At 38.7% G+C, this 19,224-nt stretch overlaps 1 protein-coding gene across 1 annotated transcript in view; it reads right to left on the bottom strand.

Moving 5' to 3' along the window:
- The window catches only part of tenm4 (teneurin transmembrane protein 4), a 147,307-nt gene that overhangs the window by 69,226 nt on the left and 58,857 nt on the right, over positions 1–19,224 (bottom strand). The window contains exons 5-9 of the mRNA XM_085430647.1: positions 12,243–12,492; positions 9,756–9,830; positions 9,418–9,516; positions 8,277–8,512; positions 2,069–2,233 (exon numbers count right to left, since the gene is read on the bottom strand). Coding sequence (XP_085286773.1) covers positions 2,069–2,233; positions 8,277–8,512; positions 9,418–9,516; positions 9,756–9,830; positions 12,243–12,492 — 825 coding nt within the window. The remainder of the gene's footprint in view (positions 1–2,068; positions 2,234–8,276; positions 8,513–9,417; positions 9,517–9,755; positions 9,831–12,242; positions 12,493–19,224) is intronic.

The following is a 19,224-nucleotide window of genomic DNA, read 5'->3' as shown; positions in this document are numbered from 1 at the left end:
TTATACTTTAATTCAACTCAATTTAATATTGAGTTGCCAAACTGTTGTTGGATTTGGTCATATATATATATATATATATGACCAAATCCAACAACAGTTGCCTCAAGGTGCTTTATAAACCCTACATCAGGGGTGCCCAATCCAGTCCTCGAGAGCTATGCATCCCTACTCCAACACAGCTGAATCAAATGGTTTGATTACCTCTTCAGCATGCCATCAAGTTTGGCAAAGGCCTGATAACAAGCCATTCATTTGATTCAGGTGCAAGGATGCATCTAAAAGCTGCAAGACGGTAGCTCTCGAGGACTGGGATTGGGCACCCCTGCCTTACATGTTACACATAATCCCACCTTTACATTGTAACATTGTATTACATAAAAGAAAGTACATATGTTTGCAGGGGTATGGGACTGAAAATACTTGATAAAACAGAAATGCATCAGTACTTTGATAGTAAAAAGGAAAAGTAATAAAGTGAAAATTGTAATTATAGAAAAGAGGGATTTCTAATGCTACTACCCACTCAGGTATTAGCGCATCTACTGCTAAAAATTGTCCATATGCTCCATAATACAACTTATTGGACTCTGCGGAAAGGGCAACATCTGTTTGCACATGTAGATGAGCTAATTTCAGCTGTGGAGTCGCCTAAAACAGGCATCCATACAAACTACCCCTAGGACACTTAGGGTTACACATGGCACACCAGATGGAAGTCTTCGCAAAAGTCAATCAGTGGCAGTTGGTTTTATCAGAGTATACAGGACACACTCTCCGTCTCCCAGATTTGGGTTTTACATAATGCTGCAGCACACAGGCACATTCTCCACATGTTGGCGTGTGTGCGTATTTATGCAGCACATTAATGGTTGTACTCATCAGGCTGTTTAAATAAATCATAACCCGGGACAAGTGATAATGGGCCTCATGGTTAAATAAATGCTATTTTCTTCTGCAAGATAAGCTACAGCATAGTGCTCTGATGGAAACACGAGAACCAGAAAGAGAGAACGATATCAAATTTCGACATTGTACAAATCACCTTGATAAAACATTAGATAGCCCAGCATTGTTTCCAGCGATAGCAGAGCAAACTTTAACTTATTTAGAAAACTATAGTTATTGATTTCCTATCAGCAATTGGTGCTGTGCAGAGTCTGAGCTTTGTTATAGTCATGATGGCAAGCTAAACACACTTCTGCTGCCCAGTAAATGAAAAAGACAACTCCTGGATTCATTTATATGGTAATAGCTCTATCTTCTACCTATTGTGGTATGCCAGTGGCAAATCACATGGTTAAATCTGGGCGCATTTGTTCAGGAATGGAACAGAGCAAACTTTTTTGAGTTGAGCAGTTGGTACCGTTGGGTGAGCACATGCTTTCTTTGGCTGCCAGGAAAGGCAGCCCGAGCTAGGAGATGAAAGGCTCACATCCGTTCTGAAGGGGACAGAGTGGCTAATCCCCCTCCAGCCCCTGGATACTCAGTCCCTTAAGCTGCTCCATTTTCTCCCTCCAGGAACAAATAACACTTTCCCACTTACAACAACTTTCACAGGATTACAATGCAGATCTCTCCATGCCATGGAGACAAGTGAACAAAATGTGAAACTGGATGACAAAATAATAATAAACTCACAAGAGCTCTGAAATGTCATCTTTAAAACTTTGAGATCTGAAAAACTTTCACAAATGAATGTGCAAGAATTCATCATCAAAACAAGAACAGCTACATTTAAGATTATTTACTTATAGCGAGTACCATTCAGAAAAAACATATGTCTTTTTAAATAAAATAAGTTATTCTGTCCTGTGTTATGCCGTCCAAAGACATGCAACTTGTGGGGATAGGTTAATTGGATAATCCAAATTGCCACTAGGTGTGAATGGTTGTCTGTCCCTATGTGTTAGCCCTGCGACAGACTGGCGACCTGTCCAGGGTGTACCCTGCCTCTCGCCCTATGACAGCTGGGATAGGCTCCAGCGCCCCCCGCGACCCTGAAAAGGATAAGCGGAAGCGAATGGATGGATGGATGGATGGAAGTTATTCTGATAAAAACTGTACTTACTGTCATCTTTTCCTTTGCGGTCATGTATTTCCAAGCCTGTGCTGCCAAGTGGTGGCAAGCTCAGGTCTGTAGGAAAGGTTAGGCCACTTATATTGTCCTCTGACAGCTGATACATCTGTCTCTGCATGGGTTGCAGGTGCCAGTTTAATCCAAAAAGGTGCATGGCTGAAATGTGAAATATAAGACAATTTCAGAATTTATTCATGCTAAGAACCATTTTAAAGTTGGATTATAGCTAAGCTGAAAACGTATAACCTTAATGTTCTCACAGAACTATTATTATTTGCTTCTTTTTCATTTTGCTTAATATAATGAAGGTGTCAGCTGCAAGGTGGGAAGAGGAAGTACATAGAATAAGGAACAATAGCTGGTTTAATGGTTAACAGGCTTTTTCGCAAAATGCTGAGTAGTAAAATCACAAGATGAATGCTATCTTGACCCCATGGGACAACATCTGTCTCACCACACCAACACTGGAGTACCATTTTTTCCAAGCACATTACCGTTACAGTCCCCTGCAAAACTAGGGGACGGTTAGGACAAAGAAAAAACAAATCAGCAGGGAGACACCAGGGGTGTTTCAATGTGAACAGACTGAATGAAGCACACGGATATTTTACAAGGTCGACAAAAGAAATGTCCTTTGGAACAATGGCACTAAAGCGCAGGACAGACGGAGGAGGGGCCGACCATGACAGATTACCAATAAAAGAATGGACAAGGCAAGCTTAGCAAGGCAAAAGCCAATATTGAAGTAAACAGTCAGCAGAAAAGGCCAAGAAACTCGATATAGCTGTTTTATTGTTTAGCTGGTTCTCTTAAGCTCCTCAAGGATATTATAATGCAATTAAATTATGAGGAGAGAAATTAACTGACAATTTTACAGCACAACGCTGTTTTCTTCATTTCTGTTTCCCCGTTATAAGCGCACAGAGTCATGTCCATAAGCATTTCAGGATTATTCATACAAAACAGATAATAATAACATTAATAGCTCACAAAACAAAAGTCAAACTGATTTCTTGTAATCTTTTTGCTGGGGAGAAATTTGATAGTCATTTTATAAGATTACGGCAAGAACTAAGAATAACAATGACTGTGACAGAAATTTGTTTGTCAATTTACTGCATTTACTCGAAAAAGAATCAAAATGAGAATAACGAGACTAATGTTTGTACTGGTCTGGATTTCGCTTACAACTAACTTTATGTACCCATTTTCTTAACTGCCTGAGTAGATTAGTGTTACCAGGGGGATGGAGCCCATCCCATCTGGCATAGGTCAAGAGATGTTGGTACTCCCTGGACAGGTGACCAGTCCGTCACAGCGAGACAGACAAACATGTCTTTGGACTGTGGGAGGAAACCCACGCTAGCACAGAGACTGGAGTTTGCACCAAGAATCAACCTGCTATCAGATAAAAGTGGTTACCACTGGTTACCATAATAATAATAATAATAATAATAATAATAATAATAATAACAACAATAATAATAATGAAGCGGGAGAATACATTATTTGAAAAGGGTCCTCTACAACTATACAGTTCCAGCATTAGCTCGTTAGGCCACGGTCAGAAACCCTCCAAAAACAAAGGACTAGAAGATGATTGTGTCTTCATCAGAGTAAAAACAAAAGGGTTTTAGACACAAATCCCCCGGTTTGCATCATTAAGCAACTGGCATTATATTAAGTCTAGAACTGCATGCGCATGATGTATTTAAGAGTCCTTAATAATTTATTCGGCACACTTGTTAAGCAGTACCAAATGCTCACTAAAATATTTGCATGGATTTGTGAATAAAGACAACAAGCAATGGAGTGGTTATCAGGGAAACCACAATGCAAACATTCCCTAACATGATAAAAGTTCATCTTCAATACCAGCATCTGTTCTGTGCATGCCCAGTGCTTGTGGAAGTGACTGTGTCCGTGGAAGGCAACCATAGAAGAGACAGATGGCTTTATTTGCCATTTTGTAAGTTCCAGAATGACATTCCTTTGATTTGTAGCTCAACACTGACTGGCAAAATGGAAAGAGTCAGTGTACGTTGCTGAACAATCACAAAGTCACCAGGCACAATGTCGTTCCAAGTGTCCTAGTAATCACGTCTTTGTGAGCCCCGTTCTTCATCCCATCTGTCCCTGAGGCCCCTAATGGAAAATGGTTAAAGAGCCTCCCTCTCCCATCCTTAAAGATTTACTTCAGCGCCTTCGTGGTATCTATGATATGCAGAGCACTGGACCTGAGCCAGTGGAGAGGCCTCCTAATTTGGTTTTGCTTGCCTTTCAAACTTTGCAAACACTGTGCAATGATAGTAATATGGCTGCTGCAACTGCCTGCAAACTAAAGACAGGTAGTAGGAATAACAAGGTACTTCTAACATGACAGCCGCTGGCACTGACACGCTGTGTCTATATTCCAATGATGCCGCTGACCTGTCACGAGTATTGTGCTTTATAGGACTGTCCATTTTGTCCTGAGCACATGTTGTGCCTTCCTTTCACTTATCAGGAAGTTGAGTCACGCCATGTGCCAATTAGGAGGCAGAGGTACTGTAGTAGAAGACTTCTCAGCCAATCTGAGGAAGTCAAACCGTATTGCTATCTGTGATTTGCCACAGAAATAAACTCTTCAGTCCTCTGATCATAGCACTTTCCAATTAGCGCATAGTTCAAAGGATGCTATATTGAGAAGATGCTGTGTATTATGTGGTGTTTCAAAGAAGCGCGCTGTAGTGTGCAATCTCAGATACCCTGGATTGAAAAATGTTTCAGCCATCTGGCCAATCAATCTTTATGTGTTCAGGAGCAGCCTTTGGTGATTCATATCTTACCTAAACATATAGAAACACCTTTCTATGGTCTTTGAGCAAGATCATGTTGGCTGCTGGGGAACATTTTAATTACAAAACATGCAACTTTTCGGTGTAACGCTGAAGCAAATAAATAAAACAAAGCCTAGAAGCCACTTCAGAGTGTTAAATCAACTATACATGCCTCACCTCATAAAGGAATATACCAAATATATCCTCCCATTTTGGCATTGTTTAATATTGAACCCTGATGTATCACTGCTTTAGGATTTTTACTCTGGTCACGCTCTCCATGCTTTATTGTCAGTGCATCATAATCTTCATACTAATGTATTAAGGAGACTCATCTTTCATCCATGTCGTGATACTGGACTAATTAAAAAAATAAATAAATAAAAAGAAACTAACGAAACATGAAAAATGGATTTGTTTCATACCTGCAGCATAATGTGCTACAATGCGCATGTTTTCAGTGAATGGCAAACTGACCAAATACATTTATGACTAAATAGCAATTTCAGTGTTGCTTAGTTCAGTGCAGAAAAAAATATTAATGCCAGCTGGGATGGAAAAAAGACATCACATCAAAGCATCCATCCAATCTGAGTGCCTGATGGAACAAAGAAATTACCAAAAAGCTAAGACCTTGAGCTAAAACCTGCAAAAATTCATATTGATGCTTTTTTCTGATGTTCTGTATAAATCATGTTTAAGTGGTAAAATGAATACTTCCAATTGTTGCTCTTTGAATTTAAACACAATCTGTCTGTTTCTCTATACCTGTGTTCTAACTAATGTTTGTTAATATACCAAAAAAGCACATATTATGTAGTTGTAAATGCAATGACTAATTGATACTGCATAGGACAAAGAAAAAAAACAATAGTATATTCAAATATTACTGTAGCACAGGTGTTTATCATTACACATAAATATAGGACTTTGAATCTATATTGTGTATTCTAGGATTAAATCAAAAAGGGGTTTCAACGAAGGGAAAAAACGTTTTTTGGCTGTGGAAAATAATTCACTATAAAAGTAATTGATTGCTAAGATATTGGGAGGTATTGAAAGACATACAAACAGGTATGACCGGGGCTACAGAGCCTTTTACCGGGTTGGATGACCTTAAAGTCTAACAATAGATGGGGACCAGCCTAATTGTGCTTAGTTAGATACCCAGGGTGAATGGAAGGGAACACAAGAGGATACTGATGACCTTAAAATGAGAAATATATAAAAATGTGCTAATGAGAAAGCAACCACTGAGACAATATGGTGGCACCTTAAACTCCCAACCTTTTTGCACTTCAAAATGTTCCAATTTACACAGCTGTGAAAAAATAAAACTGTGCTACATGTCAAAACATCTGTCACAAGGCATAACTGGGTTCATTAGACATCTCACCCAGAGTTCCCAATTACAGACCTCAATAATTAATTGCACTTGGAATTAAATGTATTTTCTCATCAAGCTTTTAATTAAATATGACCCACGTTCTTGATTTGAAATTCTGATCTTAGGGTGAGGCTTGGTCTCCAACATGTTTACTTGTGGTGCATTGAGAGATGGCCTGAGCTTTGCAGGCTATAATTACAGAGTCTGATTAAGCACCATCAGACTGATGGGGATCTTTGGCTTTTGGCCAGGTCACAAGCAGAAGACACAAATTGTATCTCTACTTTAACATCCAAATTACACCGGTGATGCCAAAAGAAAACCAAACTAAAATTGGTCATATTAAATTGCCTACCAATTTAAAACAAGTAGATGTAGATAATATGAGCAGCAAACAGTTTGCGTGTGTTTTTTTTAACACCAGCACAGTTCAGTTTAAATGGTTCTGGTAACAAAAATAATAATCACATTTTAGTTTGTGTGTTCTTAAAGAGAAGAATTAATGATAGCTTTTGTGGTTGTTACTTCCTAATGTGTATCTACAACAAATAACCTTCATAAAATGTATCTCCCTTGTGACACCCAGCAGAACTATCAAGATTTCTTTCATCAACTTCATGCAAATGAACAGCGTTCTCGCCATCCTTCACAATGAATTATTCCTTTTTCTATTTAAGACTTAAATTCAACAGTGTAGCCATCTGTATATTAAGCAGAAATTCACAGTAAACCAGATGTACATAATATGGTAAAAATAAATTAAACGGAAATGTGTATCAACTCCTTTTTTTATTTGTGGGTTACAGTGATCTTTCATTACTTAATTACAAAAGCTGTTGCTTGTTTTTCATTCCAATCAGCAGACTGTTGGAAATATCTGCTAATCAAGGCAATGACAATATTTAAATTCACAATTCAAACAAACCTTTTTGTGAAATTTTAAATGACTTCTCACTGTAATACAGAACCTCTGACACTTTGTTTCAAACATGATCTTTTCTCCTTGTTCATGAACCCCAAACATAGCCTAGTTTATAGTAATAACTCAGTCAACCTGTAGCTTACTTAATTTAGACTGAACTCCAAATATGTTGTTAGTGACCTTGAATGTACCAACAGGGCTGCCACTGGCATTTAATTTATCCACAGTTTTACGAATCCTTCTACTATCCAAGAACAAAGACATTAGCTTCATACGTTATAGTTAGCTAAGTTCTAAAAACATTTGCTCTCCTCTAGAAATTCTCCATATGTCAAGATGTGGCAAATTAAATTGTTGGGAATGATTGTTTTAAACATCAGGAAGTTGCTTTGTGACAGTCTGAAGCTGAAGCAAGATCGCTTGATTGATATGGAGATTGCTTACAGGAACCCCCCACATATACTTTAATATTTTATCCTTTCATTTCTGTCTTTTTGTGATTATTTGCAACCAAAATGCTGTGTAAACACTTCTAGTGTATATAGATCACAGAAATGAAAACAGTATGACCGGATATGAATATCAATGCCTTAGGGGAGGACAGCAGTCAAAATGAGCAGAAATGATTTAATAGCAAAACTTATCTGATAGTCCTTACCCAGCTGGGACCTGAGAATGCTGTTTAGGGAATCTTAAATGAAATAAGATGAATATTCTAAATGTGCAGCCCTCTCTCGTGTGATGGCTGATGTCTTATTAATTTATTTCACATCCTGGCTATTCGCAAGAGCAAGACACTGGATTGCCTGTCTGCAGATTCAGTCAGTCCAATCTATGAATGATAATGTTTCTTTAGACAAATTGTGTGGGCAAAGAGTCAATCTGTGAGTCCCTATATAACCATGCTTATATAAGGTGCAGAGGACAGATTCATCACTATTGAAATGGATGACAGAAGGAAATGATAAAGTATGTATTCATCCTATGTCTGCATTCAAGTGAGGGGCGGGGTTTGGAAGTGACTGACAGAGGTATACGTCTTGGTGTATGAGAGTGTCAGAGGTGACTCACCGATGAAGTAGGCTAACAGGAACAGCAGTGTTACTGAGATGAGGATGGCACTGAGAGCAGCACATTTCCAGTTGCAGTGCTTATAGGGTTTCTTCAGGCTGAAGGCAGGTCGAGAGAAGGTGTTTCGAGGCAAAGGTCGTGGAGGAGGCGAGTAAACTGTGCTGGAGGTCAAAGGGTATCCTGGTGAAGTTGTGCAATACATTGGTGATGTTCCACCTGGTTTGAATAGGAAGTGCCTGGGAAAATACATTTGCTTGTTAGTTCTAACAGAAACACTAGGTGCTCATGACCATAACGTTGCAGGTTACTGTCTATCCAGGTACGGCCCTTTCCAGTGGTAAGTAATACCAAGCACATTCAGTAGTGTTACCATAGTCATGCTAGATTAGTGAGAAAACTAAGGCATTTCGGGTTGAAACAGCTGAAACTGTGAATCTATATTAAATCTCTTTCAGAGGACGAGTGACCACAGCTCGCTCTTGTTTATATATTCCATCCGTTGCGAGAGGAGTAATTCCCCGTAACCATGTGTCAAGGCTACGTAGAGGAGAGATACATTATATAAGGTTTCAGCATGGAGTTGAGCAGATTTATTCGCCCTTGAAGAACATGGCTGGCTATCTCAGAAAACGTGTACAGCTACATGTCCAAGTGCCGGATGATCAGCCCATCAGAGAGCCAGTGGCAGCGGCACTGTTGTCAAGGCCATTTTACTGACAAGCATACAAGAAGCTCTCGAGCAACAGTGACATGAGCGTGATTGAATGTCATATTACAATGTATGATGTGGAAAGTCACCGAGACTATATTTTATTTATACATATCAGGACAGATCTCTCACATGTCCTATTCAAGCAACAGGAGACAGCATGGGCAACTGTGTTCCACACAGCAGTCGTGTTTACCATTATTCAAAAGCAATACAATCCAACAATGTTACTCGATGCAAATTGTTAGTTGTATTAAAACAGGGAAGGGACAAATACAGCAAGGATTGTAACACTGCAGGAGATGTACACAGATGATTGACAGTGTTTCAAAACAGAGGATGCTCGATGGAAAATAGTGCAGGCATCTATTGTTTTCATGGCAAAGCAGATCCTGACAGTAGTCTGAGCCAGATAGCAAACATGCAACATACCCGTCGTTGTACGAGGCATCGTGGCGTGCTGATGCCAGAATGTCCATCTCAATGAGGTTGTCCTGTAAAGTCTCTAGGAATGTCTGCTTTGCTATGTTTCTACACACAGGTGGAAAGATGGATATGAAGCTAGTGTGAGACATGCGTGCAAGAAATACAGAAAGGCCAATACAACTTGTGATCACCAAGCAACATCAACAACTGACAAATGGAGCTCAAGATGGACAGTATGGGACAAAAAAACAAAACAACCAAGGCCCTTATGGAACTACTTCTACAAAGGTGTGACACAAATAACATCTACCTGTCTTATGCCCCTCATTTGGACACTGCCATACCTTGTTTTGTACGAGCCCTGCCCTTCTCTGCAAGCGTCTTGCTCTTCTCTGATAAACATTAGAGTATTCTGGCTCCTTTAAGGTTGTGATTGGAAGAAAACAATGCATCACTTACAAATAAGAACCTTAAAGTCTATTACACACAAATACTACTCTAAGTCTAATGAAAATCATCACTGAGGTTTCATAGCCTTTATACTGATTAGTATCCTTAACTGCTACTTTTTCCCCCCCATTTAATGGTTGCTACATGTCTTAAAACACATTTTCAGCAAACATTTCTAGAGTCTCATGTCTCACTGCCCCCCCCAAATGAGAGCTCTGTTCCATAAGGAAATACAGCAGCAATGCAATGGAGAAATGAACTGTCCACATGCAATGGGCAGGCTGAACACGTTGCATGGTACAAGAGAAAAGCTTTGTTTTTGATCCCAGTCTCCTCTGCGGCCAGCAGTAAAATCTGTTCATAGTCTTTAAAGCTTGTGTTCTAGGGAAGAATGCTACTTTTAACGAAGAAAGAAATACTTGGCAGAAACTTGGCAGAAAAAAAATGGTGAAGCTGGACAGGGCCAACCAACTGCTGGCATTTTTCCAGTGCTAAAGCACGGCAGAAATATACCAGTGCTGAATTTATCAGTGAAATTAAATTTCCCAAAAGTGACAAGAGAGGGCCATTTTAATACTATTAACTTAGTAAAAGTGACATTTAATATTGCAGGGTCCATGCGGATATTGCTAATGGTTTCAGTTTCCTTATTGGAACTTTGCTAGGTGTCATTTTTTTCCTTCAATGCAATAGGTTATACAGACTCGATTCTGTAGTCTAGCCTCTCCTCACCATCTGTTTTCTGTTCCACAGGGAATACCTGTACGGGATTAACTGGAGCTGGATGATGTGTAATCATTCATTATACAACTAACTGTCCTTCTACCAGCTGAAATTGATTCTCATTTTCCTGTTGACTGAAGCGTCTCACAAAAACTGAAAGAGGAGACAATAAGTCTGTTCAAGACTGGTTTGTTAGCCACGCCAAATTAGCTATTAGCTATTTTCCTGTCAACAGCTATTTAATTTATGGCAATGTATTTTATCACACAGACCAGTGGTTTTTAATAAGTTCTGAATATATTAAAAATATTGGCAACATTTAAACTGAGGACGCTGTTATGTAACATTTTCAAAAAACAGAAGAAATAAATTACAATATTCAAACCTTAACTTTTGTACATAAAGCTATGCGGCAGCTAAGAACAAATAGCTACTGTTACTTGTGCACACTTTCTGAGCTGATTTTTTCGAGTCAGAATTCAGAAAAATGTTCAGAGAAAGCGATATAAATGGAGGAAAGAAATTCTGTCCTCTCTCAGCTCATCATAGTTTACTGACAGAATCTGAGCTGACCAACCAAATTATAATAAGCCTGAACAGTACTTGTCTAACAGCTTGACAAGATCGATATCAATCATTATTCAGTGACACCTTCACTAGGGTACTACCTGTTCTAAACAGTATAAATATATATGAAGAATCCACCTGTCATTGGCCAGAACTGTGGGTTTTGCTCATTCTTGATTATTTGTTATAACACTTTTACCTATAAGAAACAGAAATGCAATTGCTGCATTTATTTACATTTACAAACTATTCACTTTTATATATAATATAATATAATATAATATAATATAATATAATATAATATAACATAATATAATATAACATCATGGTATGCGCAATTTTTTGTCATTGTGATCTGTTGTTTTTAGCCTTAACTGCTTTGAAGAGATAATTGCAACAGTTATAAAACAAAGGGTTTTTTCTTTGTTCTCCATAACAACTTACTCAAAGGGTTTATTTAAGGAAATGTGCCGCTGGTGATGTGGCGATTACTTTTTTCTTTTTACTATTAGCAGACTAAATTGATATCTTGGAAGGTTGAGAAAATTCTGCCTCAGTATTCCTAATTTCATACCGCCTTGCAATAAGACCATCCAAAGAAACACCAGATATTCCCTTTGTTACAATAACACTTGACAGACCTACTTCACACAAGGGCCTCCTATTGAGAAATACTAGAGAAATGAATGCTGATTAATATGAAATAAATAAAACTCAGGGCTGAAGTGGAGGGGCTACGAAGCCTGCTCACGGGAGCCTGAATATAATTTGGTATTATCCAACATGATTGTAATTACTCTGCTGTTTAAACTCAATAGCTTCCCCTGTTAGGACTCCTAGTATTAGGCGAACCAAAAGCACCACTTTTCTCTTGTTTGCCACAAAATCATGTTCATCACAAATATAGGCCTTTGCCCCTAGCAGGATATTTTCCATTTTATTGCTTTGCTCCTTGTTAGCACTGTGGTAATTTAATATGGAGCGGACAGCAGGAACAAGAGGAAACACCAAGTTCAATGGCACCAGCTCAGCTCAAGTCTTCCAGATGCCAACTTCTCTATACATTGTCTGAGAGACAAACTACACAGTACCTTGTTTCCAGGGGGATGTTGCTGTTAAGTAGCCAGTTGTCCTGTGCACTGCCAGAGTCTTGACCACTGGCGGGACCCTCAGGAGGAACGGAGCTGTCTGTGGGCGCAGGACTTGGGTTGCTCCGTGGTGTGTAGTTGCTCCTATTCAAGGAGTTAATAGAGGCTGCATGGTGCTGATGATTGGGCGAGTGGGAGTGGGAGAGTGGTAGAGGAGGCGTCCGCAGCCGAGAGTGATTTTGAAAGGCTCCGTCTGAAAGAAAAGAAAAAAAGAATATTTTAAAAGAATAAAAATTCGACTCATTTACTGTTTGCTTTCAGGCACTTTTGGGTTACCTTTGAAAGCACCATCAAAGACAGCCAGATTCAGTTTGTTTGCCAGCATAGCAAGAATATGGCAGCTCCTTTGAGGATGCACATTCCAAAAGGTTTGTGAAAGCAAGCTCATGTGTGTAAACTAACTGGTTAAGACAAATCCAAAGCTTATTTCACGCCTTATGGTGTTATTTCAACCCAGTCAGGAACAATATTCTGACTGATGAATGATTAGACATAGCTTCGGTAGCACATACACTCACCAGTCACTTTATTAGGTCCAACTGCAATGCAAAATGCAAAAATCAGCCAATCACATAGGACCGTGTTTAGGCATGTAGACGTGCACAAAAGTGCTAAAGTTCAAACTGAGCATCAGCATGGGGAAGAAAGCTCATGGCATCATTGTTGATGCTAAACAGGCTGGTCTTTCAGAAACTGATGATCTGCTGGGATTCCCAAACAACCATTACTAGGGTTCACAGAGTGTAGTCTGAAAACTACACAATGCCCAGAGGCATAGTTGATGCCAGAGGTCAGAGGAGAATGGCCAGACTGATAAGCAAGCAGAATAAACTATAATACCAACTGTTACAACCAAGATATGCAGAAGAGCATTTCTGTGCACACAGCGCATCAGCCCTTGAAGCAGATGGGCTACAGCAGCAGAAGACCACTGATGTCAGCTAAGGACAGACAACTGAAGTTCACACTGAAGTACATTAGGCTATTCTACAGTGGCAGAGTCAGAGTTTGTGGTAAAAAAACATCAAAGAATGGATCCATCCTGCCTTGTATCAATGATTCAGGTTTCTGCTTGTGGTGTAATGGCGTATAAGATATTTTCTTGGCACACTTCAGGCCCCTCAGTACCAATTGGACATCATTTAAATGCCACCTGTCTTCTGATGGCTGCTTCCAGCAAGGTAATGTTGCATGTCACAAAGCTCAAATCAGCTCAAATCATCTCAAACAGGTTTCATAAACATGACAATTAGTTAATTGTACTCAAACGGCCTCCAGAGTGACCAGATCTTCATCCAATAGAGCACCTTTGGGATGTGGTGAGATGAGAGACTCACATCAAGGAAATCTGCAGCAAGTGTGTGATGATGAATATGAACCATAATCCCTGAGAAAAATGTTTCCAGTATGTTGATGAATCCATGAAGAGTTAGGGCAGTTTTGAAGGAACTTGGTAGTACCAGGAGCCTGGACTTATCATCACAAACTGACCAGTGAGTATAAATTAACACCAAAAACTACTAAGTTTTTCACCTTTTCACTTACCAACAAAAAAACGCAGTTAAAAAAGTCGTACTTCTGCTCATTATTTCTCTAACTGACCTCTATCAGAGTGTTCTCTCTACCTCCCACAGAGACCTGTGACAGTTTACTCAGATCAGACACTGACTCCTGTGTAAACAGATTAGCTGGCCTCTTCCTGAAACACACCAATTCACTGGGCTTTTCTGAATTTGCATTTAGCGTTTTTTTGAGCATGCACAGTTTTTTTTAAATAAACAATACTTTGTTTGCCTCCAAACTTCAATCCCGTAACTGCCGCAGATTAAGTGAAACACATTCATGATTTGATCCAGATTTAATCAACCAGATTAAGAGTGACTCCACTGGTTATGTACCATTTCAAAGCTTTTAGCAGGAAAATTTGCTCTTTTTTCTTTTCTTTTTTTTTTTTTTTTAACCAACTATATTGTCACTTTTTAAAGAGGATTTAAAACTATTAGATATGAAGTCTAGAAGGAGAAATTGTACCCTGTGGTTTTATATTCACTATTTGATAGTGTGCAATTCATGAGATAGAGGACCAATGTCTGTATGCACTCTGTATCCATTTATTTCCACATCTGCTAAGCCATTCATCAATCAATGAACTCCCGGCTTTACACAGAGTGGCTTTTCTTTATAGCAGTAAGCCTCCTTTATTTCACAGATATCCACAACACTAAATTGCCAATTTACAGCAGAGAGAGCAGAATACAGACACACACAAAGCTTATTTTGTATAATCAGCTCCTTCATTAAAGCGATACCTACTCATGCCAGTCAAGAAGCTTAGAGTCATTTCAGATATTTTTAGGGTCAGGAACATGAAGCTCTGATATCAACATGTGTCAATCAAAGCAGGCACAATAAGAACTTTTAAGGTGCACACTGGGTATTCAGAAAACATTATTATTAAGCTTCAATGCTTAGGTCTAGTCTGCAAAGTGGGTATAAAGTCCCTTGTGTTCAGAGGTGGCATGCTAAATAATGGCTCAGCAAAAGAAATCAACACAAAATGTACCATGCTGTATTAAGCAAGCCTGTTTCTTTTCAGGATTTAAACAAGCTGTTGCTTTACAAGGCACTAGGTAATTTTATACACAGTTTCATATTGTTTCAGTCTAGTGTTTCTGTTTCTGTTTCTTTACGTTCCATTAACTATCACCAAAAAAAAGAGAAAACATTTAAATTTTCACCTGGCTCAATGCCACGTAATCTACATATTTTCTAATGTAAAAGAACCGCTGAAAGAAGTAATTGCTATATGATGCATTTGCTGCACTGACTGATGGTCGGCTACTAAGTTCTCCACTTCTGCACAATGTTGCCTCTGTGCTTAGTCGAGACAGTGAAAGAGAAGCACACCACAGTCGTTATCAGCAGTGGACTAGTGTGAGGTAAAGCCACACGGTTGTTGATGATCTCCTTCCTGCTCAGTAATGTAACTGATTCCCTAAAGCCATTAATAAGGATATGCTAATTAGTTACAGGGACACCACAGATACTCTGAGAAATATATCACAAGGACAAATGCATCGCTGCTCTGGAATGCATTTACTTTTAGGTAAACAAATACTTTACTTCCTACTGTATGACCATCAAGTAAATGTAGGGCAACAAGTGATTAATTCCTCTAACATATTTTTGTTCCACCTGGGGACCATAGAAACAGTCCCCAGTGTTATAACAAGGCTCTTAAGAGCTTTGCTACAACATAAAAAATTACCACGAAAATAAATTGGTGCACATCAATATATCATAAACTTAATATAAGTATAAATTAATACAAGTATGCAGAATGCGCTTGCAGTGTATAGTTAGGACTACTGCCTCTTTTGTTCGCTCTGTTTAAAGACCACAGGAGGAACATATTTGAAATATACTTTCTGAAGTCTGAGCTACTCTGATATTTAGATTTAAATTTACATTTTAAACCTTAATGTATCAACAGTTTTAAAACTGATGGAAAATAATTCTGGTTGGGTATTCCACCTTTGACCTTCCCTTTGGATACTGTAACACAGAAAAGCCATCTCTAAATTCAAGACAGCAGTTGCAAAAAATCAGCGACTGAAAATCTTCTGCAGCCTTTAATCAAACCTTTGATCATCATATGCCCCCTAAAACAATTTCCTTTATTGTGTTTTCACTGATGCATTCCCTTCTGATGAGCTGCTGCCTGCTGAGACCGATTCTTCATCGTAGCTCTTCTTCTAGCACCTGGCAGCCACTGCTCTGCTTTAGCTGTTTGCTAACTATTAATGAGTTATACGTTCAGGATTGAATATAGGTCTGAAAGAACATGTAAATTTCTAACTTTAATTTTTCTATTTCTTTTTAAAATGCACATATGTAAAGGCAATTTCCTTCTAAAGTAAAATTACAAAGCTGAAAATGTTTTTTGTTTTTTAACTCAAGTCTGTACTTTATGGCCCAGTAGGGGGTCAAGGTCCACACGTTTGCCAATCTAAAAATCAGTTTTGCAGTACAACCAAAATTATATGCTTTTATGAACCTCGGAGAACCCTGAAAGCTGCAAATTACAAAAGATAATTTAGCATGCACAGTCCACTCCAACTGTTTTATTGGCTTTTTGAGAAGTTTTCCCAAACCTGCCAACCTGTTTATATATAAGCAATTCCCAGCACGCTGCACAGTAGAACAGATTATAATAAAGAGAAAGATAAATGCTCGTCGCACCTGGCTCAACAGCCCGGCAGAAAGTCATTCTTATTTTTCTGAAAAGAAACAGAAAGACAAGAAACGCGTCTGAGACCAAGCACAGTGAAACATGACCCCCACAGATGTGGTGATTCAGCAACAATTATTCACTACTATCCAAAGGATGCAAGAAAATAAATGGTTTTCTATTGAACTGCTTTGCACAACAAAATTGGCACAAAAGAAGATTCATTTGTTATCAGAGAGTCAGAGAAGGACTTTGTTACCATAGCCAAACTTTCACAGGACATTCAAAACAGAAGCCTAAAGATACCCATTCAGTCTGGGAATGTGGCATATTCATTTTTCTTTCTAACAGATGTATGCACTGGTTAAGGCCTCCTGATGCTTTTCTAGACAAGTAATTAAGGCAAATCCACTTCATTAGCTACGACCTCACCCTGCACTCTGAGAAATAAGAGAGATGTCTAATGGTGGAATGTTATAATTACTGGGAGACTGCTGTCCCATTTGTAGAAAAATAGTGACACAAAACTCAGGGAAAGATTAAATAAAAATTAATGGTTAATGTTCCACAAACAAGTAAAATAAAAAAAAAAACTAAAAAAAAAAAACTAAAAGAATACAAAATAATTCAAACTCCTTGTAATATTTCTACTAATGTAAAGTTACGATTTTTACTTAAGGATTAGAAATCTTGGTTATTGAGAAGTCCTGGGTATGTTCATTTACTCATGAGCTACTGTATTGAGCTTGTTAATGAAATACTCAGAGTGTATGCAGTAGCCAAACTTTGAATTTTACTCTCGACAACAACAACAACAATAAAATCGACAACCAGTCACAGCAGAGCATCCCTTCATCTGGTCCAATTTAGCACTAAATGAGCCAACAAACCAATAAGAGCAGACTGGGATTTTTGGGTTGGCTGCCTTGGCATTTGAGACGGAAAATAGGTGTTTCTGTGATGAGAAAATTCTGTGCTATGTAAACCTTATATGGCACTAAAATAAAAGTATTAACTTATACGTTATATAGCATTATATCAGCTCTTTATTTCAGTGGATACAGTGGATATATATAATAGACTGAATCAATATAATACCAGATTTTGTGCTTGCAGTGTGTGTCATTTGCCACATTCGGCAAATCACATACAGAGGCCAGGTTCTCAATTTACCACTCGGTATAAAGACCTGGGTTGCGGGATGTTGTATTTCTGAACAAGGACAGTGGATGAAATCTATGGCAGTGATGGTCACACCTGATGAAATAAAATGATATGACATGCTCCAAACACCCGATCAACGCATTGAGGTGTGAGCTATTCGATACAGAATTAATCAAAAGCTATCAAGCGCCCAGATAAATCATTAAATCTTGCTTACTGCTACATCTCCTATGGCTAATCACAGGCGCAAAATTTCCAGTTGAGTACCATTTGTCTATAAAAATACAAATAGAATTTGTCACGAAGGCAGTGAAGCTGCACACTCTACTGACTCTCAGAGGCTGGTTCTCTCTGCTGGACTTGCTTTTTCTTATGACATTAGAGAAGTCTGAATGGAAGATACATGAGGGAATTTCAGCTCTCTTTGCTGGACCCATTTGAGAGGTAACAGGTGCCGAGAACAACGTGATGTGTTTAGCGCTCAGTCCTCCACTCGCTCTCTATGGAAAAATAGGGAAAAAACATATTGAATTGTGACTATAATTTCACCTTCATCACCGAGGTAGAAAATGTTGATATTTTAGAAATATAAGATCCCCAAACAAGCTTTTGCAAAGGAGGCAAGTAAGTAGAAAAGACTTGATGGAAGCAAATATATTTATCCAAAAAATATATGTGGTTGTTTTTAATAACACAACAAAAAAAATATTAGTAACATAATTCAGAAAAATCTAGTTTTACAGCAATTTAATCTATAAGGATTTGCTTGCAAATGCTTCTCTCACCCTGAGATCTAATGGATTTTCTGTCATTCCCTGAGCTGCCTTAGAAAGAACAAGACATGTGTTTATGTATGCTCTGTTCTGTGTGTCACTCTGCTGCAAATCCATCAAGAGGTTGGAGATTTTGTTAGATGGCACAGATGGTCTCCAATCATCATGCAATGGAAGTAATGCATCTCACTTTATGTCAATGAAAGGAAGATATGTAGGTATGCAAAATGCATTATCCATAGTCCCTGCACGCTGACGGACAGCAAGTTGAATGGAACTGGACAAATTGTCTGTTGACTCTAGTTCATTGATAACTTGAAGCTATTACTAAGAGAAACCAATTTCTTTTTATATGTCAGTAAAAAAAAAAAAAATCAGATCCTCAGAAAAACAGGGGCAAAGCATGGCAGTGCCATGTGCAGCTCATTAAATTATTATTTAGGCTCAGATAGTTTTATTCCTCACGGTGTCTGTGGCTAAATTACTTTCTGGTGTGACCTCTTTTAACCACATTTCTCCGTCCTTGCAGACGCAGCGGGTTGATTAAGCAGTTCAAATGAAGACTTATTTGAATTCACACACAGCTATGTCCCTGGGCCTTCTGTCCGGCTCAGCATTCCTGCTTGGTCAGCTGTGCGGTGGTGGTGGTGTGCTGGCCCTTTCACCAGGGAGCCCGGCTGCGCTGAAAGCTAACACTGACCGACCCCATGCTGTTTTGCATTAAGAGATGCTAATGCTGGGAGTTTGCAGTGTCTCA

The sequence above is a fragment of the Copadichromis virginalis genome, linkage group LG14 (assembly GCF_057382275.1).
Source record: "Copadichromis virginalis isolate Kocher_CV1m ecotype Utaka linkage group LG14, C_Virginalis_male_GT1.1, whole genome shotgun sequence".
NCBI classification, from domain to species: Eukaryota; Metazoa; Chordata; class Actinopteri; order Cichliformes; family Cichlidae; genus Copadichromis; species Copadichromis virginalis.
Note: the sequence above shows the minus strand (reverse complement) of the source record. Positions and strands in the feature narration are given on the sequence as shown.